This window comes from Ochlerotatus camptorhynchus, unplaced genomic scaffold, assembly GCF_037179485.1.
Source record: "Ochlerotatus camptorhynchus isolate MF236.1 unplaced genomic scaffold, CSIRO-AGI_Acam_v1.1 ptg000010l, whole genome shotgun sequence".
Lineage (NCBI taxonomy): Eukaryota > Metazoa > Arthropoda > Insecta > Diptera > Culicidae > Ochlerotatus > Ochlerotatus camptorhynchus.
In genome coordinates, this window is record NW_027040502.1 from 2481215 (window position 1) to 2508493 (window position 27279).

Genomic DNA, 27279 nt, shown 5'->3' on the forward strand with positions numbered 1-27279 from the left:
TTTGAAACTCTGAGAGACGATAGAGAGAGAGAGAGAGAGAGAGAATGAAATGCAACCGCACTTTCGTTCGGTTTGGATGGGGGCCCTTGTGGTGCCCCAGTCAGTTATCCTTTCGTGCGCTGGTCAGTGTCCAGTCATTCCGTCGGTGGCTCCGGTGGCGTTCGGCTGCAGTCGACTCTCGCAAAGCGATCCTAAGCTGAATACTTTGTCGGTGTGTGCGGTGTGTAGTTGGTGCGGGGGTGGGTCCAAGTGGGGGAGTTTGTGTTTTCCTTGTGCAACCTGCCGGCTAATTAGTGCGGTCTCGCCGCGTCCCCAAGTGCATCGAAGGGATCAGTTCAGTTGCAATGCAGATACCAATCAGTGCGGACGTGTTTCGGTGTGTCGGCCGTAGTGTGTGCGTTTGAGCACGCCGCCCGTGTTGACCACCAGCGAGGTCGGTTGCGATTGTTCCATACCTGCGGGGAGGAAAATCGACAGGTTTTGGGAAAGTTTTGCGTGCGTGAAGTTTTGACCGTTGCATTTTGGAAAGCGATTTTCTCCGATTGGGGATTGTGCACTGATGGTGGACCAAGAATAAGAAGAATCCAATGATGGTGGTAATCATGTGGCCTGGAATGGACCTTATACGAGATGCTGCGGTGGCCATGGCAGGAGGACTACAACGACCAGTAGAAGAAGGAAGCAAGGGCAACAGCAGCACGGAAATGCAATTAACGAAGAATTTGGTGCAAATAAAGTGAAAACGTGTGTCGTTCGGTTGATTTATGGGATTTGCATTTTGGGGCCGGCGACGACGACGACGACGACAGCGACTGTGAACTGTGACGACAACCAATAAGACGGCGAAGGCCGGTTTCGGCTTCGGGGAGGATTCTGTTGTGTTTCTTGCTTCACCCCTTATCTCTGTGGTGCGCGGTGTGTGGATACAAATTTGAGGTAATAAAGAGGAATTGGCAATCAAGATCGGACTAAATGCGAGCGTGTGCTGAATTCGGTGCGACGTGGATAAAGGGTATTTAGGGAAGCGAAAAGTGCACAGTATTTTGTATCATTGATGGGTGATGTTTTATCGTGGCGATAAGCGCTAAATTTAGACAAGATGAAACGCCAGTGATAATCGACGGGAGGAGAAGGAGGTGGTCAGCTGAATAATTAACAGCCATCGGTATCGGTTCTGTTTGCTGTGCCATACAATTGCGGGAAGTGAGGCAAAATGTTCAAGGTAGGCAGTAGTCGGTATATTTAAGTATTTTATTGATAAAATCAAAGTAGGTGTTCCAAAAAAAAAAAAAACATTGGCGCGTGGTCTGTTTCGATTGCTGCAATCACCATTTGTGACGCATTAGAACGCAAAGGAATGCGATAGGTTTATGCGTCATCGGGATCTTGCCGCAGAGATTGGTCATTCCTTATCATATTTAATCTGAACATGTCGTAGATTATCATCCGGGGGTGGGGTGGGTGTTTCCCCATTAAAACATTGACAGATGAGAAATTTAACAGTAGGCTAGTCGATTAACCGACCGATTGTTGCACCGGCGTATATGAGATGTCATAAGGGTTAAACAGTAGAGGAAATCGGGTGCCGACGAAATCATCCAAAATCACGGATTGATATTAATCTACTGACGAAGTCTGGTGATGCACCGACCAATCGGACTATTTGTTAGCTTTTAGGCGATGAATTTCAAGCTGAACAATACATTAGGTTCTAAGTAACATTCTGTTCGTCGACCTTCTCTTTCGTTTAAAACTTGGGTACTGAACCGTTTCTTCTCCTGTTTGTCGTATAAAATGCTAGATAATAGTTTGTTTCATCGATCTGTGTGTTCAAAATAGCTGGGAGTGTCTTAACATGGCCGTGAGGATGCAAAGAGAAAGTCGATGAAGAGAATCGGGCAATGCTACTTAGGACCTAATGCATTTCTTCTAGTCTAGCTGGATTAATTAACCAAAATCCAAAATCAAAATTAACTAAAATTATTTTTTAATTATTGCATTGCACACCCAAAAAATAGGAGAACAATTCTGTAATATTCTGTGATGGCATCTGTTAAGCATTAATAACATATAGGGGAAATGTTGGCTTCGGCAATACTTTAACCTATTATCGTCAGGGAGTAAACAAAGTCCTAGAGCACTCAAATTTGGCCAATAGTTGCTCTGAAACACAATGTATCCACATACCAAAATTGAGCTCTCAAGGACATTTTTTACCCCCCTGATGATAATAGGTTAATGTACTGCCGAAGTCAACTTTTCCCTTGAAACCCTTTGGAATTTCATTCAAAATTTGATTCTCTCGGTATTATATTCGAAATTATCTTGAAACTATCTGCAGGATTCACATGAAATTATTCGCAGAATTTTCATGGAATCATCCCCAGAAATATTTTCTTTTGGTACTGTCCTCAGAATTCAATACCCTTGAGCTTCTTCTCGGAAGTCAAGATTAATTTGTTCGTCCATTCACCAAAACGTTGTAGTTTTTCTACCAGAAATGTTTAATTCAGCTTGTTCCTCCATGCAGCAGATTGTTGCAAATCTTACACCAGAAATTTTCAATACAAACTTACCCGCAGGTAATTTTACACTGAAAATTTCAATAGACCAGAACGATGCAAATTTTCCACCGTTGCTGGTTTTTCACCAAATAAAGCTTGCACCTATTTTCAGTTTTTCATTATAAATTTTCAGTACAGCAACTTCCCTTCAATCATCAGAATGGTGCAAATTTTATACCAGAAATTTTTTTCTCTATTCAGCAGAAGGATGCAAATTTAAGACCAAAAATTTTCCATAAAGCTTGCCTATCCGTTCACCAGAACGGTGCAGATTTCCCACCAGAAATTTTCAATATGGCTTAATTTTAAATAAAGTTTGTACCTTCATTTACCAGACCAGTGCAAGTTTTCCACCAGAAATTTTCTGTTCCTTTCATTTATCACACCAGAAATTTTCAATAAAGCATGCTCCTCCATTCACCAGAACGGTGCACCAAAAATTGTAAGTCAAGTTTGTTTCACCGTGCACCTTTGTGGTGCAATTTTCAGACTATGCCTCTTCATGCGCCAGAATGGGGCAAATTTTCCATCATAAATTTTCAATGAATCTTGCATTCATCAGAACGATGCAAATTAACACCAGAAAATGAATAAACCTTGCTTCTACATTCACCACAGTGTTGCGAACTTTCCACCAGAAATTTTCAGTTAAATGTGCACCTCCAAATTTTTAGCGTGATTCAATTTTTCCACCAGTGTTATTCATTTTGATTAGTCTCTCCATGCACCACCTTGATGATAGCTGAGCCGCCTCGAATGAACTTAATTCTCCTCTACCAGGGGAACAGTTTAAAGAAACGATAATAGACGGAAGCACGGAAGCACCTTAAAGGATGATACGGTCAAAATTTGGTCAAGGGAAAACGCGTGTAAATCGGTGAAATCGTTTATTTAAAAAATCAAATTAAATTTCTTTTTCAAGTTCAATTAGTATAAAATTCAGGAAAAATATTCAGTTAGGCTTCCGCTTTTCCAAATCCGAATTGCCGGGCCTTACGGTTGACCCCTGCCATCAGATTTTGTACAGCCACCTTGTCCACCTTCTTCGCCGCAGAAAGCCAGTTTGCCTTGAACTGCTGCTCGCTCTTAGCAGTTTTTTTGGTCTTCTTTAGGTTCCGCTTGACAATAGCCCAGTATTTCTCAATTGGGCGGAGCTCTGGCGTGTTGGGAGGGTTCTTGTCCTTGGGAACCACCTGCACGTTGTTGGCGGCGTACCACTCCATGGCCTTTTTACCGTAATGGCAAGATGCCAAATCCGGCCAAAACAGTACGGAACAACCGTGTTTCTTCAGGAAAGGCAGCAGACGTTTATTCAAACACTCTTTCACGTAAATTTCTTGGTTGACAGTCCCGGAAGCTATGAAAATGCTGCTTTTCAAGCCACAGGTACAGATGGCTTGCCAAACCAGATATTTCTTTGCGAACTTTGACAGTTTCATGTGCTTGAAAACATCTGCTACCTTTCCCCTTCCTTTTGCCGTATAAAACTCCTGTCCCGGAAGCTGCTTGTAGTCGGCTTTGACGTAGGTTTCGTCGTCCATTACCACGCAGTCAAACTTCGTCAGCATCGTTGTGTACAGCCTCCGGGATCGCGCTTTGGCCGTCGTATTTTGTTTATCATCGCGATTTGGAGTCACTACCTTCTTGTAAGTCGATAGTCCGGCTCGTTTTTTGGCTCGATGCACGGTTGTAGACGATACACCCAGCTTATTTGCGGCATCTCGGAGAGAGAGGTTAGGGTTTCGCTTGAAACTACCGGCAACTCTCTTTGTCGTCTCAGCGGCTTCCGGTTTTCGATTTCCCCCCGATCCAGACTTCCTGGCTGTCGACAAACGTTCCCCAAACACTTTAATTACATTTGTAACGGTTGATTTGGCAACTTTTAGCGATTTTGCCAACTTTGCGTGCGAGTAGCTCGGATTTTCGCGATGCGCGAGCAAAATTTTGATACGCTGCTCTTCTTGCTTGGACGGCATTTTGACAACTGAAGAGTGAATTCCAAAATCAAAATAGGAGCAACATTCTACACACACACACACCTTCAAAATGAGGGGTGTTCAGGTTTTTTAAATGCAAAATTGAAAGAAATACGTCAAGTTGATATTGACCAAATTTTGACCGTATCACCCTTTAATAATATTTTTACACCAGAAATATTCAATAAAAAAAACCTTTTCATTGATTTACCACCACGAAGGTGAATTTTTTCAACCTTAAATTTACCCTCTTCTTTTAACCCTCCATGAACATCTTTGAAAAAAAAATTACACCAGAAATTTGTTTGACCAAAAAAGTTCATTGAAGTTTGTCCCTTCATGCACCTTTGTGGTGCAATTTTCAGGCACCATCTCAAAGGATTTGACGCAATAAAAGGTTTTCAGTGCCTTTATATTATGAAATGAAGTTATTTAACTTCACATCAAGTTATTAAGAAATCAAGTTATTTTATATTATAATTTTGTAAATGTGGAACTAAAAATCTTATTTATAAAAGAGCGGCAATTGCCCCACCTGGGCTACAAAATGGTGAGTGACAATCTGGAAGGAGCGATATACCTAGCTCCGGTCCTCACAAGTTCCTACCTCACGCCTCCACGAGTCATATGATCACAAAAGACTGCCAGGTGAAACATGGACACAGCTGGTTGGCGTAGCCTGGGCAATGTTGTCAATTCGACAATAGCAGAGTGAGGAGGTGCGACGCGAACACTGGCGCGGTAACCATAGCACCAACAATCAATACGAAACTAACGATTTTAAATTGGCTCACCACTTTAGTAGCCTATTGGTCCCAAGCAAACGATTAACGTACCCTATTCTAGTTGAAATTCTATTACTACACTATGTTTGTTTTGATTCGCTATGAAAGTTTGACAGATAACATCAGGGGTGTGTGGATTCATGCAGAACATGCAGGGGTGAGTGAAATAGCTTGGGACTGCTTGGGACCGTTGTTCTGGTACTGAGTGAGCCAAAAATAATAATGATTTTCTTCGGGACCCAGTGGTCTTAGAGTTACCTCTATGATAGCACGGTGATAGAGGAAATGCTTCGCCAACCCGAGCGTCTGTTCACCATGGAGGTGCGGCTCAAACAGCGTCTGACTGGCATCCAGCGGCTGAATAAGAAATGCTCTTCCCCGGAAGCTACACCTAAGATGGCAGCCCCATCACGGCGGATAGGAGACCTTAGGCCAACCACCTACTGTCTCTGAAACCTTTACAATTGTTACAGAAACCAACAGAGAAAGACATCGAACTGATATAACGGCGACGACTTTTAGCTCAAAACAACGGACACGAATTGGATCATGGAATGTATTGACGTTAGCCCAGCAGGGTAAACTGGCACAACTCACCAACGAGGCGCGACGCATGAAGCTAGAAATCCTGGGACTGAGTGAAGTTCGGTGGCCAAACTTTGGAGAACACAAACTGCCGTCGGGACAGGTACTACTATACTCTGGTATTCGAGGTGAAAACGCTCCCCGTCATCGTGGAGTTGGTCTCCTACTTAGCGTCCAGGCAAGTGCTGCGCTCATCAAGTGGGAGCCTGTTAATGAGAGGATAATCGTTGCCAGATTTAGAACACGGGTTCGTAACCTTACCATAATCCAATGTTATGCGCCAACCGATGCTTCCGAGCTACAGTACAAGGAAAATTTTTACAGTCAACTGAATGCCGTCGTGGATAAGGTTCCAAAGGGTGACATCAAGATCTACACTGGCGACTTCAATGCGAAGATCGGCTCCGACAACACGGACTATGAGCGTGTCATGGGACGCCATGGTCTCGGCGAAATGAGCGAGAACGGTGAGCTGTTTGCAGAATTTTGTGGCAATAACGACATGGTGATCGGGGGCTCGCTCTTCCCCCATCGGCCAGTGCACAAAGTCACGTGGGTTTCCCGTGATGGACATACCGAGAATCAGATCGACCACATCTGCATCAGCCGAAAATGGAGACGGAGCCTTCTTGATGTCCGGAATAAACGCAGGCCGACATCGCGTCTGACCATCACCTTCTAATCGGTGAAATCCGCCTACGCATGGCGACGGGAGGAGAGACTCGGGCGGCGGTTCAACACACGCCGACTTGAAGATCCAGCGGTAAAAAGGTCTTTTGTTCAAGAACTTGAGCCTCGAGCTGCGGACGTTCCAGAAGGTGGCAGCGTAGAAGAACAATGGACGGCCATCAAGAATGCCTTTATAGAAACAAGCGAGAACAACTTGGGTGAGCTGCGCACCCAGAGGAAAGAGTGGATCACAGATGAAACCTGGCGGAAGATTGAGGAGCGTAGAGAAGCAAAAGCCGCGATAGAGCGGGCGAGAACCAGAGGAGCCAAGAACGAAGCCCGTCAACGGTACTCGGCTCTAGAGAAGGAAGTCAAGCGCTCTTGCAGATGGGACAAGCGAGCGTGGGTGAACTCCCTGGCCGACGAAGGGGAGAAAGCTGCAAACACTGGCGATATACGCCTCCTCTACGATATCTCACGACGCCTGAGTGGAGCAAGGATGAACCCGAGGATGCCAGTGAAGGACACGACTGGACAATTGCTTACCGACCCCACTGACCAGCTGAAACGCTGGTTTGAGCACTTCGAACAACTTCTTCAAGTTCCGACAGCCAACCAGCCATCAACATCTCGGCATGATCCGCCTAGGGTGCGGTGCATCACTCGCGTCACTGCAGGAGATTGAAGCAGCTATCCGAAGCATGAAATCCAACACGGCTCCAGGGGTCGATCGCATATCAGCAGAGATGCTCAAAGCTGACCCCATTCTATCCGCACAAATGTTGCATCAACTATTCTGTAATATCTGGGACACCGCGACTTTTCCGGCCGACTGGATGCAGGGCATCTTAGTGAAGGTCCCAAAGAAGGGGGATCTGACTGTGTGCGACAATTGGCGAGGCATCATGTTACTGTGTATTGTTCTCAAAGTTCTGTGCAAAGTTATCCTGAATCGGATACAGGAGAAGATCGACGCGACTCTCCGACGGCAGCAGGCAGGATTCCGTGCCGGAAGATCTTGTGTGGACCATATTGTCACGCTCCGCATAATCCTGGAGCAGGTCAATGAATTCCAAGAGTCCCTTTATTTGGTATTCATTGACTACGAAAAAGCTTTCGACCGTCTCAATCACGAGAATCTGTGGGGCGCCCTGAGACGCAAGGGAGTCCCGGATAAAATCGTCAACTTCATCGAAGCGCAGTATGATGCTTTCACGTGCAGAGTTCTGCATAACGGAGCCTTGTTCGACCCTATCCGGGTAGTCGCTGGTGTGAGACAAGGATGTATACTATCACCGCTACTGTTTCTCATCGTAATCGACGAGAACATGGTAGGTGCAATTGACCGTGTACCGAACCGTGGGCTGCTTTGGCAGCCTATCACCATGGAGCATCTCAACGACTTCGATTTGGCTGATGATGTTGCTCTACTAGCACAACGGCGCTCTGATATGCAGAGTAAGCTCAAAGGCCTAGCCGAACGCTCCTCTGCGGCGGGTCTCACCATCAACGTCAACAAGACCAAATCGTTGGATATCAACACGGGCAACCCTTCCAACTTTACGGTAGCGGGGCAAGCAGTGGAGAAGGTCGAAAGTTTCCAATATCTTGGCAGCCAAATAGCGTCGGACGGCGGGACCAAGAGCGACATAGGTGCACGAATCAAGAAGGCTAGGGCTGCCTTTGCGAGTTTACGAAACGTATGGAGATCCAACCAGATAAGTCAACGCACCAAAATCCGAATTTTCAACTCGAACGTGAAATCTGTGTTGTTATACGCCAGCGAGACGTGGTGTGTATCAGCGGAGAACACTCAAAAGCTGCAGGTCTTCATCAACCGATGCCTGCGGTATATAATTCGTGCCTGGTGGCCTCACAACTGGATCTCAAATGCCGAGCTCCATCGTCGATGTCATCAGAAGCCGATAGCAACAGAAATTCGAGAGTGAAAGTGGAGGTGGGTCGGCCACACACTTCGACGGGGCGGAAACGAAATCTGCAAGCAAGCGCTGGATTGGAATCCAGCAGAACATCGCAGCAGAGGCAGACCCAGGGGCTCATGGCGGCGGAGCCTCAATAAGGAAATTAAGCAAGTCGATAGAAATCTGACCTGGGCCCAGGTCAAGGCAAACGCGAGCAGCCGCCCAGGATGGAAGTCTTTCACGTTGGCCCTGTGCACCGCTGGTGGTGCACAGGACCCTTAAGTAAGTAAGTAATTGCCCCACCTTGCCCCACCCTGTGCACGCCAGTGGTCTTCAAATATTAATATCTCATGTAGTTGGATCGATACATATTAAGTTACGGCGCAAAAAACGCAATATTTGAGGTTAAAACTGTGAAAATAACTTTTTTTAAATGGAGTAAATTATCTTTAAAAAAAACTCAAATTTTGTAGTAGTGGAATAAAATGGTAATTTCTCCTAATCCTTATAAAAATGTGTAGACCTTCCCGTGATGGTGTCATCGAATGATACTGCTTGAACAACTGTTATGCAAGACGTCCACCAACGAAGCAATAATATTGCACGCATGATGCAGGGAGAAAGAAACGACAAAACATCAGCGCTAAATGTATGTAGGTACATTTATTCCTACTGCACACCATTGCAGTAAACGCAGTCACAGAGCTGAAGGTGGACCACCGCCAGTGGACTCCAGCCTAAGTATCTGCCAATAACTACCAACCAATGAACCAACCACCCGTTGACGGACGACCGATGGCGGCGCGTACTGAGAGCCGGCAGAACCTCATAAGTCAATGAGTATAAATTATAAATTTAAACATGTAATCGATACACACAATCAATCCGGGGCTTCTACGTGCTACTTATCGAGACGAGCGACAACGATTGGTCGTTCGTTGGTTCGAACGAATAAAGCCGGCTTTTAAGTAGTTCGGTTTTTATTTGTATTATGTTCTCCTTCTCGATGCCATATCAGAGGCATTGCTGTTGTTTTGCATTAAATGGGATTTTGTGCCTACGGCCAGAAGTTTGATTGCCGTTGCTGTTATTGTGTAGTTACTATTTCCTACGGTGATTGTTGAGTAATTTACGTTTCCGAGTCAATTCTAATAATTATTCTCATCGATGGCACCTCTCAGTTGGAGTAGTTGCCACGGTTACTGCGATTCAAAGGTGAGAATTCCTTTTAAAACTCTTTGATGACCGTGAACATTTTGTTCGCATAGGTACTTACGAATAAATGACAGACGCATGACATCACGTCATCACACTGCCAGGTACAATGGAAAGTACAAGTTTCCGTCGCATTCGTCGCGTGTCTCAACCGATTTTAAGGCTTTAAGGAGCTTTGCATTGTTCGACGAGTGGTGTGGTTACATCGAGCCACAGGTAATCCCCCGCTTTCTGTACGGAAAGAAGGTTGCTGATTGCAGTCAGGAGTTACATTGGGAAATAAATAAATCATTAAAAGAAAAGAAAATAAGCACTCGCTGCATGGGCGACATTTGGTCGTAAAAACCCTGACCCAGGACACAACAATTTACGTTTTACCCCCGCTTCGTTTGGCATGGCATGGCCTTCTTTTTGCGGCACGCAATGATCGTTTATTATTTACCGATTTCTGGGCAGTTCAGTTTGACATTATTTTTTTTTTTCAATGTTTATATGACATTAATTTTGGTTTTTCAACGGTTTTCGAAGCCAACTGCACCCGTCAGCTCGAAAGCAGTGCAGACATAATTTTCAGTTTTGACGTGAAACATTGCTTGCGGCTGTACATTTTTCTTTATCGATCGTCCCATTCAGTTTGAAATATGACAGGCCCGTCATCTTACATTGCAAATTCCTCTGGTGTCGCGCTACCTTGCCATGCACACGGGGGGATTCAATTCGAGGAGCTGCACCGTAAAATTGCATCGACTACTACGACCTGACTCAATTATACAAGTCAGCACATATTTTATTGTGCATAAAAGCCAAAGGAGGTGCAAGATTGATGGGAACCGGTACCCTTGCCGAGAGATACATTGTTGCTAATCGTTTCGGCGCAAGTAGCCATCCAATCCCTGCATTATGGATGGATGGCGGAAATCGTAACGGACAACATGATCAAGCGATTCGAGCCCTACACATTCCTTGACCCCATTAGCAGCGATCATTACCGTGTGAGGCTTAAAAGTATCCGCTTGCATTTGCCATGCGAAGGTGGCGCCCCCGCCGTCCCTTGCATATCCCCACTGCCATTACGCGTTGGCTGTCATCGGGTCAAACACAAACACGTGTGCTTAACTTTTCCGGCTTTTCATCCACTTTATCTGTTTGATGATTAATGACTTTTTTTTCCTTTTTCCCTTTTTCAGATGTTGCACACGATTGGAGTGCTGAAATTGATCCTAATCCAGCACATGATTGGCGTTTCGTCCATGATGAACATCGGCAGTGGTGGGGCAGGGCTGGGCCCGGTAGCCAATCGGAGACACACTGACAACCTGCTGATTGCTCGGTGTCGTTCCAAATGTACGAACACATTCGACAAAATGATGGTACTTTTTCCTCACACACTCCATTGACGCAATGATTGATGTTTCTGTTACTTATTGCTCGGTTGATTTGAGTTTTATGTAGTTTAGCCTGTTTCCGAACGTTGGCAGTTTGATGGGGACCATGTTCTCGTTTCAGGGAATTCCTGTAACGTGATATCAGTAGCTATAACGTTTCTATAGAATACGAGATTAACATTTAATTTTAAGCTGAATCGCTGTGGAAACCTTATTTCTGATTGATTTTACTCTCAGCTTGAAATTTACTTAGCACAAATATCAGTTCCCACAAAACATACGACAGTGAAACTGGAACTGCACGTTCGCTGCAGTGCACAAAACGGGGAGTTCCAATTTAATGAGCGATGTTGCTACAGTGTCCGAGGTTTGTGCTCTGGAAAACTTGAGGTGATAGAGCGCATAGAGCATAACCGTCGTCATTTTTGGAATCTTCATGGAACCACCTTGTTGAGGGTTCTTCTACTACGCAGTGAAAAAAGTCTCGATTACTTTTTAGAAGGGATGTGTCAGGGGATAGGGGAAATTTTACCCTACCTTATGCCTGGGCGAGCTACCAGTTATGCCAAATCGACGATCAAATGCATTGTTTACAAAAAGTAATCGAGAAGTAATTCTAGTAACGAGAACAGTTTATTAAATAGGTCTATTCAGTTTGATGGCTTGACAGGGAATGAATAAAATTATAATTCCAACATCTTCATAGGCTACTATGATAGCTGATTTCATCCAATGATTCCTTTCTTATGTCGTTTTCGTTTTTGCGGTGTAGCTACACCGGTGCTACACTGCCGTACACCGAAATATTTTAGGGTGTAGATATAGGATGCACCTTTATTTACAAACAAATGATGTTGAGCTGTCAAAGACTCGCGCTTATTCCTGCTTACACTACACCGGTGCTACACCGCAAAAACGAAAACGACATTACTCAACACTCCCTCTCAATCAATGAAGTCAATTCTTGCTCTAAGATCCTGGAAACGATTCTTGTCTAACGCTTTGGTGAATAAATCAGCTTCTTGGTCAATTGTGGAAATCGGCTTTATCTCTGCCACGTGATCTCTAATGAAATGATGTCGGACATCAATGTGTGTTAATGGCTAGCCAGATGGGCTACCCAGACAACCAGAAGTCGTATAACAATGTGCAGACAGTATCGTACATTGCTACAGTTGAAGTTAAAAAATAAGAACGGCATGCATCGCATTATGTTTAAGTTAAATCGTATAGAATGCAAATTTCCGACCAATATGCGATGATTCATTTTTTCGTCGTACTGTATCACAAATCAAATCGGATTACATCGTATGACTTTTCCAAGTGAATTTGTTATTACAGATTAAATCGTATATGATGTTAAATCAACCCGTTTAAAATTAAATAAAAAATTGCATGTATATGGCCTCCACTTTTGTACGTATAAACCATTTCTTTGCATTCTATACGATTTGTTTGTTTGTATATATGTTTGTATATCACGAAAACAACTTTGAATATACGTGCATTCTGGTTGTCTGGGTAGTATAAATGTATTCCCCAAGGGGTTGGTCACTCTACACAGTGTGCCAAAATCAAACTTGGGCACACCTGGGCGTCGTGATTGACGCTGTTTGGCACTCATGATTACAATTTTTATGATCTTTAAAGTTACAGGCAACACTGAACTTTTTCTGCGCTTACGCAGTGTGAATGTGTCAAAATTTGTTATTGATGTTGCCACAATATAATCAAATTATTTTCAAAACAACCGTGAATCTCCACCAAGTCTCGCCATGGATTCTCAAAATCGCTACACCCGTGACGGCAGTCGCATCCACATTTTCTCCCCGACGAAGAACAGCTGACAGCGGTATCTTGACCTGACCGAGGTTTCCGGCCATAGCTATACGAACTAGCGATGCAGCTCCCACGGCTGCAGCTGCTTCCAATGCTGCTGCGGGTCCGTCTTTTTTTTTATGAATTTTAGAGGAGACGGACCAGCAGAAGGAACAGCAGCAGCAGCATTGGAAGCAGCCGAAGCCGTGGGAGCTGCATCGCTAATTCGTGTAGCCGTGGCCGACGCTGGAAATCTCGGCTGGATCACGACAAGCAGTGCTTGAGTTTTAATTGGAAAGTCAACAACCAAACAAAAACTATACCATCCGACCATTCGAACTGCTCGAATACATCCATGGCGGTGACTGCTACACCAACCGTTTCGTCGTCCAACATTTAAAATTGAAGGACCATCTTGGTAAAATCTCAAATAGTTTAACAGATTATTTGTACTCTCCTGACTTTTTGAACTTCCTACTAACACAATAAGAAATTATAATTACGAATCATAACATTAACTACACAAAAAAGGAAAATCATTTCTTTTCTCAGAAAAAGAAAGCTAACGTGTTTTCGATGTTCCACGCACCGATCATCTTCTTGGAGGAAGAGATGCACAGCTTCATAATGAACGGAAATTTTGTGCATTTGTGATCGACCGCACTGTGGTTGCACTCATGATGGCGTTCACCGCTCGGGAACTCGACCGGAGGAGTAAATATCCTATTTCAGCGGGAACATTCGCACTTGCAAAGGGTGGCAGTCCTTGGTGGTGAATGCAGTCAGCAGCAGATCCTCGGACGGCATACGGGTCCTGGTGGCCTGGGAAGTGATTGTCCGGCAGGGTGTACGTTCGATTGCGATGGCGTCTTCCATCTAGACTATGGCGGTACCCTCTTTGGTCTTCAGGAACTTTATTCTGACATTTCCATACAGGCAGAACAGATAGAACAGCTTAACGGTGTTGGCTGTGTTGTTATCGAGTCCGTAGACCATCATCACTTCGCCCTGTGTCTGTGCCGGTTGTATGAAGTTGGCTGGTCTGTTTTGGGTCAGCGGTGCGTCCTTCATGAGTCCGACGTGTGTTCCGGCCGGTGTTGGTTTCCAGTTTTCCGACGGATGATACTCGGGCGGTGCCAAATTCGGTGCAAATCCGTTTCCTGCGCCGGCTCCCAGAAGGGCTGGTTGACTAATGATTGACGTTCGTTGAGCGGGGTCGGCCTTGCACCGAAGATGCATGATTTTGAAAACATTGGAAATCAAACAAAAACAAGAGCTGTTAAAATACCGGGTTGCCAAACAAGGCATTATTCACAAGCAAACAAAAGTCAGTTCGATGAATTCTTGGCACTGCCGATACAGCTGCGGCACACTGAGGATCACTGAGAAAAATGTTGGCGCAAAATAAGTGTGTAGAGTGACCACCCCTTGGTATTCCCCTAACCTCTGGTCTAGCCACGGAGATCGTCTGAGGTGGGCTACACTCGCCTCTTTTGTTGGCTAGCTCGAGCTTGAAACCCTGGAGCTTCAAGGTCGGCTCCTGACTTGTCGACACTGATCCGAAGTAGAAAACACCTCTTTATCACTTTTCACTCGTTTATTGTCTCACTCACTTACTACTTACGGTTTCGGTATCTGTAGTGTGTGTGTGTGTGTAGTGCTGGCCAGCGATGACGGGATTCTGCAGTTGGTGGGGTTTTTCGGCGGCGGATGAACGGACTGTTCACAGTGGATGCCGGTGTGGCACGATGGATGTGGCACTGGGGCTCGATCGGGTGATCGACGGTGGTCTCTCAGTGGTCGTCGGTGTTTTACCGATGGACGCTTGCTACACGGGTGTTGGCGTGTTAACGGATGCCCTCGTGGTGTAGCCCGTAATTAATGGGTCCTGAAGGGAATATGAGAGGTGGTCTTAGGGCTGGGAATTCCGCTACCGGGTTATTGATTGGGTCCTACCTGACTCCGTATTCAGTGGTATTAGCCGGTATTTGTTGGTAACTCTTCACTATTTTTTCAAAACGTAAAGCAAACTTGACAGATCGAACTATCTCGCGCAATGGCTGAAGTGAAAGAGAACTTTCTCTTCAGTTTGACTCAGTAGCTTCCCCCTTCACCTAAGCCCATTTCCACCTCCCTCCCACTTTTCCGACACCCCTTGTCCATATCCTTCTCCTGTTTCCAACGCCCACCTTCATCCTTACTCCTTCCCGTTATGTGTTGTTGGTGTGACTGGGTTACAATTTTTAATTGGACCGTTGGTTTGGGAGTACATATTTACTTACATTCAAAACAAGACAATATTGCATACAAGAAACTGACATACAGATTGAATTCACAATGAATACACATATACCCTCGCTCTCGCTATCTCCTGATTTTTCTCGCTCGAAGTGAACCAATAGGGTACAGGAACCAAAACGGTAACATGTGTTTTACCCTCTTCGATTCAGCATTCTTTGCCATCCCGATGCAGCCACTGTTATCTTCCGATATTGGCACTGGATCGCTCTTCTCCATCTGCTCCAGGTCCTCCGGAACACCACTCAGCCAGATTGCTATTGAAATCGCTGCACTTAAGGTGAAATTTAATGCTTTTCCGTTGATACTGAATCCACACCCGTTTAAACCACACCCAAATTCGAAATGCACTACCACATACCACAAGCGTTGCAAATTCGAAAAATGGGAAGTATTGAAATTTGGAACATATTCGTTAACACAATATTATAACAAGTGTAAGTGTTGCGTCCAAGATTGGTGAGATTAATCGCGTGTAGTTTTCGTATATTTAGTTATTAAATTCCAAGAAAAAGTTTAAATGTTCGTAATAGGTAAAACATCCCAGAATCCCCACGAACGCAGCCAGTAGCAGACACTTCCCTATAAATTGTAGAACACTGCCACTAGCCACCATCAGAGCACGCTGTGTGCAGTCATGAATGGACGTCCATAGGGGTGGCGTAGTGGGGGCCATTGCGTGGAGAATTCGTGGCACGTACGACGGTTCAACGGTCACGGTTCGGGGTCATCGTTCACCAAGAGGCACAAGGATAAGCCTGGTGATCATTAAAGACAACGGACATAGCGAAAGTCATAGCTAAAAATCAATAGTTTGATTGTGAAAACTAAAGTGAGCTAAATTTAAAGTTTAAAGGAGTTGCAGAGGAAGTTGCCACGTACAATTGGACAACCAGGACATCGCGGTTTTATCGTAACTTTTACTTATTTAACGTATTTTTCCGGAGTCGACCACGCCAATCGCTGGTAGTGTGTCCGAATCGTAGATCGTTAACCTGATCCCACAGCTACGGTGAGTGCCGCCAATCCAGGCAAGCCAACTTACCCTTGTAGTTCGTTGAAGCCTCGAGTCCGTCACCATACTCGAGGAGCGTACGGGACAGGTAGAGGCGTCCACCCCTGGCCCAAGAAGGTGACGCGGTACCAGAGGAAGGAGAGGAACGACGACGACGGCAGTGGCCCCAAAAAAATGCGAAGAGTAGCGCTAGCCCAGTGCTGAGATTTGTCATTGTCATTGACAGACTTTTGCGCGATATTGACAAAATTGTTTTTCACATATGTCGTTTTCGTTTTTGCGGTGTAGCACTGGTGTAGTGTAAGCAGGAATAAGCGCGAGTCTTTGACAGCTCAACCAGTGGTGGCACGAGTCCTGGAGTTTAACATTTTTTCCTTAACATTTGATACATTTTGCGATAACCATTGTGACGACACACAAAAACAAACTGGCAAGCGGCAAAAATGTCATGACATTTCTAAACTGTTTTCTGCCAGCGACAGAACATTTTCGCACAAAGAAGCAGACAAGACCGGCGGCGCGCGCGACACAAATTTATGTCGTGTAGAATTTTGCTGATTTCTGGCTAATTACTGCATTTATTTGATGTTTATTGCATGGAATTAAAAGATAAGAATGAAGACTGACCACTCATAAGCATTGATGTTAAAATTATGCGTAAATAAGGGAGTTGGTAATTTACTGTCACACGCAAGCCTGCAGCTAAAATTTCATTACAATAAACTGTTTGGAAAAATCGGGCTGCGAGATTTTATTTATTCTCTATCTCCGCTGTTCGCTTGGAATGTAGTTATACACGGTCGCCCGTGTGCTGGCTGTTTTGTTTCGCTCTGGACGATGGTTTTTCAAAAAATGTACTGTTGCCACCTCTGAGCTCAACATCATTTGTTTGTAAGCAAAGGTGCATCCTATATCTACACCCTAAAATATTTCGGTGTACGGCAGTGTAGCACCGGTGTAGCTACACCGCAAAAACGAAAACGACAATAGTCAATGATAGACTTGATCCTCAAAAAAATCTTTGTCAAAATCTCATTCATTTTTTCGTAAATGACAAAGATTCACCTGGTAACAGAAAGGGTAATTTCTTGCATTCTGAGACACATTATTGTTATCCAAGCTGTTCAGGCCGTAGATGCTTGTTCACTTTAATGGCTCCATGTAATTGTTTTCCTCAAGCCATTTAATTTCATTTTAAATTTAGCTAATAAACAAATCAGCACATGTTCGTCGCTGACAATTGACATGGTTTGCCTTGACAATGACTGTTAGCTCAAACGAGTGACCAAAGCAGAATTTTGAGTATCACCGTGTATTGTCGAAATTGTGCAGCACTGGCGCTAGCACAAGGTAGGAGTAGTCAACTAAGGAAATGGGAGACGTCAGAGTCTAGACCGTCCGTTAAGTGAGAAGGAAGTGAAAATTAACAAAAGCGAATTGGCAAATCAAAGTTGGCTCTCGTGGAGAATAGAAGAACTATGAAAGTGATGATGGTTTCAAAATTTTCCACTGGGAAGTATACGAGTGCAATCTTAAAATGCTTTTATTTTGTGAATGGAGCATTTTATTTAAATCTGGTTAGTGCTACGTTAGTAGAAAACTTCAGGACTACTCAATAGACATATAATACAGAAAACATAATTTCTTTTCAGATTTTTAGGTGTAAACATAGACTTCCGCTTTTCTACCACTGTAGCAGTAACCAGATTTAAATAAAATGCTCCATTTTCAAAATAAAAGCATTTTAAGATTGCACTCGTATACTTCCCCGTAGAAAATTTTGAAACCATCATCACTTTCATAGTTCTTCTATTCTCCACGAGTGCCAACTTTGATTTGCCAATAAAGTGGGAGTTTTTCTTGAGCGAACTTTAAGTGTTTTCTTGGTTCGCGGAATTGTCACGAGCGTGTGCCGACCCTGAGGCTTGGAGACGGGGGTTTCATTAGAGCTGGGAGTAACACCGCACTGGTACGTTACAATATTATTTGTAAATTTGAAATGACAACTTCAATTCTAAGATTCCAAGTTCAGGGTAGTCCTACTAATGCTCAGGGAAGTCTTGCCGTGGTTCAGGGAAGGTCTGCTGAACTTCATCGAAGTCCTGATGAAGTTCAGGGAAGTCATGCTGAAGTTCAGTTCTGCGGAAATTCAGAGAAGTTCTGTTGAAGTTCAGGGAAGTTCTGCCGATGTTCAGGGAAGTTTTTCCGAACTATAGGGAAGTCCTACCAATGCTCAGGGAAGCAGGGTTACTTCCACTCACTTGCTATAAAAAAATGTTTTTCAGAATTATGAAATCATTAGATGGTATAGTGATTATTAGTACTTGTAAATTACAAGATGAGGACGTGAAGTATGTGTTTGACACATAAAATCTGTCAATATCGCTTTCAGTGCGTCACAATCAACAATTTTACGATTCGTGAGTGCTCACTCTGAGTGAACGCTCACGAATCATAAGATCGCTGTGACGCTCTGAAAGCAAAATTGACAGGTTTTATGAGTCAAACACATACTTTAAACCCTCTTCTCGTTACTTACAAGTACAGCATATCATTATATCATCTAATGATTGCATAATTCCGAAAAATATGTTTTTAAAGCAAGTGAGCGGAAGCAACCCTGCAGGGAAGGCCTGCCAAAGTTCAGGGAAATCCTGCCGAAGTTCAGGGAACTCCTGCCGAAGTGATTTATTAGATTTTACGACTGGAGATTTCTTCTATATGGCTTTCTCAGTCTAGGGTAATCCAATGTATTCTGCCTTACTAGATGAAGCTGATACCGTTGCTTGCTTTCGGCTCGCCCATGCTACAGGACATCCAAACACCTTAAAAATGTAGCCGTCCGGTTCATCAAATCCGCTGCCCAGTCTGAGTCGACAAATACCACAAGCGGTTCCAATGATTCATCTTTCTTGAATAGCAGCCCTGGTACCCTTAAGGTACCGGACGGTACGTTTGAGTGATTGCCAATGGTTATCCGTCGGGTTTTGTTGAACTCCTCCCAGACAATTAATTGGGAAGCACGAATCTAGCCTAACAGTTGTCATCTGATACATCAGGCTTCCAAGAAGTTCCCGATACGGCTCTGCAGTCCTTTTTCCATCATGGTTCAGTTGGATTGCCTTTTCCTTCGGAGTATTTGAAGCATTGCAGTCTGTCATCCGCAACCGGCCTAATATTTTGTTCACGTTGACCGTCTGGGATAGGTTGAGGTCACCTGAAATCCGACGATAATCCAGTCTCACCCGCCAGAAAAGTTTAGCTTCACCGCAGTCGGACATTTCAAATTCCAAGGCTAGTCGTCGTTTCAATTTTAGAAGGGTCTTCAAGTTCCTTCCGACAATAAGGAGATTGGCCACTTACAGCACCGGATAAACCTCGTCGGATTTCTTTATTGACACGTAGAGGCAGTAATCCCGCTTTGATCTGGTCAGGCCCAACTTCAATAATACCATAGAGGTAACTCTAAGACTCGTAGGTCCCGAAAAAACGTGCTCAATTTTTTGGCTCAGTTCTGGTACTATGTTCGGTCCCAAGCTAATCGATGCACCCCTTGAAACATAGGAAAATCCACGAACCCCTCATTATATCTATCAAACTTTCATTGCGAATCAAAACAAACATTGTGTAGTACTAGAATTTTGGCTACAATGGGGTACGTTAATCGATTTGCTTGGAACCAATAGGCTAGTCAAGTAGTGAGCCAATTTAAAATCGTTAGTTTCCACCGGTTGCAGACAGTATTCGCTTCCGTGTTCATTCCATCGGGTACTACCATGTACAGCCCTTCCTTCAGATCGCTCTGAAGAAGACCGCCTCTCTTCAGAGTGATCTGACGGAAGAGCACATCCATCGCCATAGGAGTGTATGTCTCTTCAAATTGTGTTGAATCCGGGACGCTGGAGAAAGCCTTTCATCACCGACAAACCGACATGAATGACCATACAAGGTACCATCAAATTTCTGATCAAAGCACAAAACTGACATCTGCCGCCGTGTTCGCGAAAAATGTGTATCCTATCCAAGAACACACACACACACAAAATCTATGAGTTGGTTCGTGTCTAATCTATTCCGTGCGAATTATTTTTATCTAGATAACAAAATGGTTTTGACAGATGGGATCGCTGCACATTTGAATCCGCCGTTATGGATTCTCGATCAAGAGTTAAGTTTAAGTTTCATGTCGGTTTTTCGGTGCTTTCATCACCAGCCGGGCTGCATTTTAATCCTCCTTCAAACAGAATACCCTCTTCGTTTTCAGTGGCCTGGCATCGTTGGGACAGGTCGTCAGCTTACAAACTTCATTTTTGGCCATAGACTCCAGCTCGTCTTGCACCGCCTTATACCAGAGCTCCCGATCATCACGACTTTCGATTTGACTATAGTTTCCAGGAACATCTGAGAGGGAAGAAGAACCAACAGCATTCGCTCCGTAACCGGTAAGATAGTCAATAAACGTACCCTAGAATCAGCGCTCCCATTCGCTGTGCCTCGTGGACGTCTCACCGGAGTTCACGTCCCGTTCTTGTTGTAAAGGGAGCGCAGTGGGTAGGTTCGAAGATTCTTCTTCACATCACTTTCATTACTGCTTCCATTGCACTTGCTGTTATCCCCCTCTTGCTCGAACGTTACCGGAACTTTCAGTTCATCCTTCTTTTGAATCATGAAATTATTTGCATAAGGGAAGCTGGCTTCATTGAACTTAACTTCACGGTCAATCACAATTTTACGTAGGTCCTTTTTCCACAGCCGGTATCCGTTAGTGGTGTAACCTATTATTATCAGCTCTCTACTTTTCATCCAGCATTCCGCAGATGTTGAACTTCTTGGTAAGGCAGCAGTCGGGCTTCGGTTAAGCAGAAATACACCAGTCAGCATTGCTTCTCCCCACATTGCTTTAGGTATACTCGAGTCGATTAGCATGGTCCGTATTTTCTCAACCAACGTCCTGTTGTATCTCTCCGCTACCCCTTTTTGTTGCGGAAAATACACGACTGTAGATTCTATCTGAATTGCTTGCCCTTCTAAAATTTCTTCTGCTCGACCGAGCAGTATTCACGGCCTTGGTCCACCGCATTACAGAAGTCCAACTTTTCTGGCTTGAAATTCACACCGAGCGCAAGATCCTCTTGTATCATCGCTCCCATGCCACTTTCACTGAAATGCCACAGGTTAATCTCCTTGGTGTAGCACATGTTGACCTCACACTGTCTAACATCGAATTCCAGCTCGTATAGGTTTCCTCGGGGATACGCATTAGCAATTGTTTCGCCACCGTTCCGTAGTGTTGCCAGTTGCTTGTTGAAACTTATTTCAACTCCAGCCTTCGTTAACTTCTTAACAGACTTCAAATTGTCTCGGAGTTCCGGGACAAACAGTACCTCCTCGGCACTATTACCGGCCGGGTGCAACCTATACTGCCCCTCGATGTAGGCGACGCTGCGAGTCACGCATTGGATAGACAGTGGTAACTGGACGCTTCGTATCCGCCGTGGTCCATCATGCTCGAAAATCGGCTGCATCGAGCATCTTTCGACTCGAGAAGACTCGCGAGTGGCTACACCTCCGTCTCGTTCTCGTCGTAGCCGATTCCTGCCGATTATGATGAGCTGCGCCAGGTCAAGACTGCCTCTCGTCATCGGCGTGCACTGCTGCTTCGAATCCATGCGCACTGTCACTAGGAGTCGCACGATGTTCCCACCCCAGACAACCAGAATGCACGTATATTCAAAGTTGATTCTGTGATATACAAAGATATATACAAACAAACAAATCGTATAGAATGCAAAAAAAGGGCCTATACCTACAAAAGTGGAGGCCATATGCGTGCAAATTTTAATTTCTTTGTAAACGAGTTGATTTGACATTATTTACGATTTAATCTGTAATAACAAATTCAATTTGAAAAGCCTTACGATGTAATCCGATTTAATTTGTGATATAGTACGATGGAAAAATGATTCTTCGCATATAAGTCGGAAATTTGCATTCTATACGATTTTACTTAAACATATTGCGATGTATGTCATACTTATATGCGATATTGACTTAAACTGTAGTTATTTACGATACTGTCTGTACATTGTTATACGACTTCTGGTTGTCTGAGACGGCCAACACGTTGCTCGACGTGCCTACCGTTCTGGCATTCCAATAAACATTTAAAGCTGAATAAGAGCTTGTCCAGTGAAAAAATTGCTTCTTCAGCTAAAACATGACTACACAGCAAAAAAATAATTTTGATATCACATCAAAGTGGATGCACTACAATCATGTCGAAAATTTCATGTAATTTTTATGACCACATAAATAAACAAATGCAGTAAAAGCAGCGTAATGTCAGCTCCTGCATTTTATTAATAATAATTTTGTCCTTTTTAGCAAGTAATATTACACCATATTTTCGACATGATTGTAGTGCATCCACTTTGACGTGATATCAAAATTTTTTTGCTGTGTTGAGCTTATAATCAGCTCAAATGGTTTGTTGGGAACTGCCCTGTGTCGCAGTGAGGAGATCCGATCTGTGAAATAGCACTCGCAACAAAAGCCCTGGGGCTTATTTTGGTTATGTTCAAAGTGAGGGCAGTTTCATCAGAAGCAACTCCCTTGTCTCCCAACGTAGCAATGCGCCGAAATCGAACACCGTTAGGATGATTCTGGATACTGCTGTCGTGGTATTGATCAGCGCCCACCTTTCCAGTTACTTCGATGATGAAATGCTACCACGGTTGAATTTCTCCGTGAGCTACTTCCTCAATGCGATTGACGCGAACTACGATGCAAATGCCGTACGTGCAGTTCGTGTGGTGCTGATCCGTGCCGAGATTAGTTCTGCCTCTGTCACCTTATTAAACTTTATCAGCCTTTTGATCGTCGTGAATCGGTGTTCCGGTTTGCTTTGTGCGAAGCGAAGCCATCTTTGCTTCACCGGTCTGTGTGGCGCTATTGCCTTCCGAAGCTGCAGCGTTCACGACGATTTAAAGTTGAATAACCGGCACGCGTTCCAACTCGTGTCAGCAATGGTCGTCCGAACGACAAGTAGAGAAGGAAACTTCCACGCACTTCGACCGACGAGAGACAAGAGAAAGAATCTGCCTTCGAACGCGGAACGGCAAGGATAATTTTCCGTGCACTTTAATCAGCATCAGCAACGGTCGTCCGTGTGACGACCAGTAATCAAAATTTCCACGTATACTTTGAACTATACCCGCCACGGCAAATAGGGTTGATTTTCTACCACGTGTTCCATTTGGTGAATTTTCACTTAGATTTAACAGATGAAAAATTTTCAAATTAACCTGCTATTGTACCAGAGTTATTTCTGACAGACCAGGAATCAATTTTGACAAACACCTTCTCGAATCAACAACAGAGGGATATTCGAATATCTTAATTTATTTTCGAAGTGTCAAATTTAAGTGAAATTCCCCAAATTGAACACAGTCTTATATATATCCAGTTCTTGCAATGAGCACTCATACATACACAGTTCGAAAAGTAGTGTAAATTTCTGTTCAATATGATGCACACAAATGGAGCGTCATATTTCATATAAGTTTACATTATATATCATGTAAAGTTCTAGCACAATTCATGCAATGTAGCAAATATTGTATACAAAAGCCCATCTTTGTAAACAATATTGTTTACAAGTTGCTCGGTTGTGTGAAATTAAATTTAAGTTTACGTGAATGAATGTTTACATCACAATTAAAATTCAGAATTTTTATCTGTGTAGGATTTCCAGTGAAAACTAGATGTATGAGTGCTCATTGCAAATAGCCTATATCAAGAACAACATGTGAAAAGGGCATACAAGCTTTTTGTAAACAAACCTTCTTATGCCCTTTTCTCGCCACTCATATGACATCAACGCAAACCATTAACATTAGCGGGTAGGGGAAGCTTTCCCCTTTCCGATGATGTTGTTGGTTTGCGTGGGTGACCCTCGGTTGGCGAGAAAAGAGCATACAAAGGTTTGTTTACAAAAAGCTTGTATGCCTTTTTCACATGTGGCTCTTGATATTACATGATATAAGCCATAGTAATAGAGCTAATAAACTATAGAGAAAGAATAGCGCTGCCATCGCTGTCGAAACATCATTTCCTTACATTCAATATGGACACAACTGTCAAAGCGAGAAAAAACTATGCAGTTTGACAGTTCTGTACCCGGTATTATTCAACTTAGGAACACAGGGATCACCAGCGCTATACTTCCTCTATAGTATATCAGCTCTATTGCCATAGTCCGTACGGGGTATTAGACCACCAACAAACCGACATGCACAGCATGCATGCAGCGACATGCATTCTGATTTATGCCCGAAAATTGTAAACGGCTGATTTAAATGTGCAGTGATCCGAACTGTCAAAACCATAGGATTTTTTGACTGGAAACCTCAGGCCATTCAAATCGAAACATTGAAATGACTTTTTTCTCGAATGATAGCTGCAACCGGATGACAGGGGTGTTTTGTAATCAGAAGATGCTCCTCTCGATTACAGGATGAACATTGATACGAGGAGCGAACGGAGCTCAGTTGAAATACGTAATGCTCTCTGTAGAATAATTTTCATATTTTTTTAAATGCATACTGTATGGTATTGGTTCAGCCCCATAACGCAAACAATCCAAAACGATTATGTAAATAATTCTATCGAACGTTATTTGCTTATCTGACCTGACAAACGAGGTGGAAACATAGTCATCGCTCAAAGTGTATTTCCAACCTTATCTCAAATTTAACTGATTTATAATTCGTATTCATTTGCTTAAGACCCGTCAAACTGCCTCGGTTATTCGTTCTATAATTCCCTTTATGCTTTGTTCAGACTGGAGAGTTATTATTATAACATGTTATAACTCTGTAATCTAAACAAGTCATAAGCCACTTCCCCCAAATAACAAAAAGTCTCTCCGTTCTCCACAGTGCGAAAGCACCTGCATCCGGGACTATTTGGAAAACTCGTCCTACAAAAAGTACGGCGACTGCCCGAAGGATCCGCTGAACCGGTTGGAAGCGATTTGCTTCAACACTTGCCGGAGTACGGACTACAACTGCCCGGGGGTGGAAAAATGCTGTGCCCATTCGTGCGGTATGAGCTGCCAGAGCCCGGTCGGCTTGAGCAAGGTCCGTGGTCTACCGCCGGTTCCGTTCCACGTCAGTCTCCGCGAAGCCGGCCGTAGCTTCCGCATGGCCGAAATCCACTGGGACATATCGCTGGAGGAGGAAGAATCTAGTGCGATCTACTTTGTGGTGGAATCCCGGCACCATATCGGGATCAACTTTGCCGAGCGGAAGCTGGAGAACGATTGGCAGAGCCACACGCCGGTTGGGATCTATGAGGTCAAACGAACCGGAAGCCTCAAGAGGTACGTCGGGGATATGAAGCTCAAACCGGGACGCTGGTATCAGGTTCGGGTGGCGGCGGTTAATGAGCTGGGTACCCGGGGCTATTCGGTCGTTTCCAAGGAGTTTCAGTTGAGTAAAAGTATGGTAGATTTATGGGTAGATTGTGGAGTGTAGATAGATAACGCAGTTTGTTTCCTTTGACAGAACCGAATCCACCTCAACCACCGAAGAATCTCACCTTGGGACCATTGGTACCGAACGTAAATGGGACGTACAGTCGGAAAATCATGTGGATGCTTCCTCGGTCGGATCTTCCGGTGGAAAAGTATAAAATCAGCTGGAGTTTGTACTTGAATGCAAGTAGTGGAGCACGGGCAGCAAACTCGTCACTCTTCAAGGAAATGGCTACCGTATCGGCGGTACGGGACTTCACTGATAATTTCCGAGAATTATGAATGATTGGTTTCTTCATTGCAGCCCACGAGACACTACGAGATCAAAGGACTGCAACCGAACAGTATTTACTATCTGCAGATACATGCGGTAAGTGTGTACGGCAAGAGGCGACTGAAGTCTGCTGCCAGTAGCGAACTCATGGACACTACGGTGGAAGCCGGAGGCGCTATCAAGCAACCCAGTATGGACAATATGTTGATGAATGATGCCAGGTATTCTACAGAAACATTTGAAAGAGGGAATTTTGGACTTAAAAGGCATATATTTGCAGCTATCATCGTCGCACAAAATCCGGAGGGAGCACCCTGGGCTTGAACTACAAGTTCGTTCCGCGCAAAACGGGGTTCACCGTGAGGCTCACGTGGCCCGATAGAAGTCCCAGCGGACGCTATCGATTACATTTGTGCCGTGGCACGAGGGATTGCCTATCGAAACCGATGGGAGCCAATTCCCACGATGTAGTTGTAAAGGTAAGCTTAAACTCGAGTCTATGATTTTTGGGCTGTCAACTCTCCAGAATATCGAACAAGGGAAAGTTGAGTGTAGCTTTTGAATTCCATCTAACCGAATCTGATTTCATTCCAGCAGAAAACTTCCTACGAATTTTCGAGTCTGGAGTTCGATACCAAATACACGGTTGGATTGAGGCACAATCGGAAGCGTGCCACCGGTCCAGCCAATCATCATCAGCAACAGCAGCATCAAAATCATCAGCATCATCATAATCAACTGGGACCGGCGGCGTACGATAGCGTACGGACGTTCGTGACGCCAAAATGTGAGCACTTTCGGAAGACGCATCCCGACTTTCCGGTCGAGTGTTCCGTTTAGGAAAGCAACAAGCAACATGACAACATTTAATGACTAAATGACAAACAAGCATGAATTCTTTCCCGCCATAACTCGCCCATATAGGAGCCCATTTTTCCACTACGACCGAACTGCTGGTGGTGGACGCATCAGGATAATTATGCCTCCACCGGTAGCGAAGGTTCTGTAGCGAACCTCCTTCGGTGCGGAAAAGAGGTTATTTTATTGATTTTTGTTTTAAGAGCTAATTAGTACTTTTTTGTTTAGTTTTAATGCTGTGCTGCCATTTTATATTCAATGTAGATGAAATTTAGCCGGAATATAAACAGAATACAAAATGTGAATGTTGATAATAAAGAAATAGTTTGCATCCTTGTAGCAGAGACGACAGGGTGGAGTTTTGTTTTTGGAACATGAAA

The 27279-nt window shown here is 44.1% G+C and overlaps 1 protein-coding gene across 2 annotated transcripts; it reads left to right on the forward strand.

The window, feature by feature from the left end:
* Positions 1-255: 255 nt before the first annotated feature.
* Kal1 (Kallmann syndrome 1) lies at positions 256-27248 on the forward strand. Of its 2 annotated transcripts, none has more exons than XM_065220339.1 (7): positions 256-1222; positions 10904-11086; positions 25172-25733; positions 25799-26013; positions 26072-26262; positions 26322-26520; positions 26636-27248. In XM_065220339.1, exons 1-7 carry the CDS (start codon positions 1214-1216, stop codon positions 26879-26881), a joined length of 1605 nt encoding a protein of 534 aa, XP_065076411.1. In that variant the 5' UTR covers positions 256-1213; the 3' UTR covers positions 26882-27248. The 2 variants fall into 2 exon arrangements, with proteins under 2 accessions (XP_065076411.1, XP_065076420.1); XM_065220348.1 differs by having other exon boundaries at positions 26639-27248.
* The last annotated feature ends 31 nt before the right edge of the window (positions 27249-27279 follow it).

Bases quoted from the DNA above. Each gene is read 5' to 3' on its own strand.
- Kal1 (XM_065220339.1), top strand. The intron at 25,734-25,798 runs GTATGGTAGATT...TTCCTTTGACAG, and splicing joins GGAGTTTCAGTTGAGTAAAA to AACCGAATCCACCTCAACCA. The intron at 26,263-26,321 runs GTATTCTACAGA...ATATATTTGCAG, and splicing joins ATGTTGATGAATGATGCCAG to CTATCATCGTCGCACAAAAT.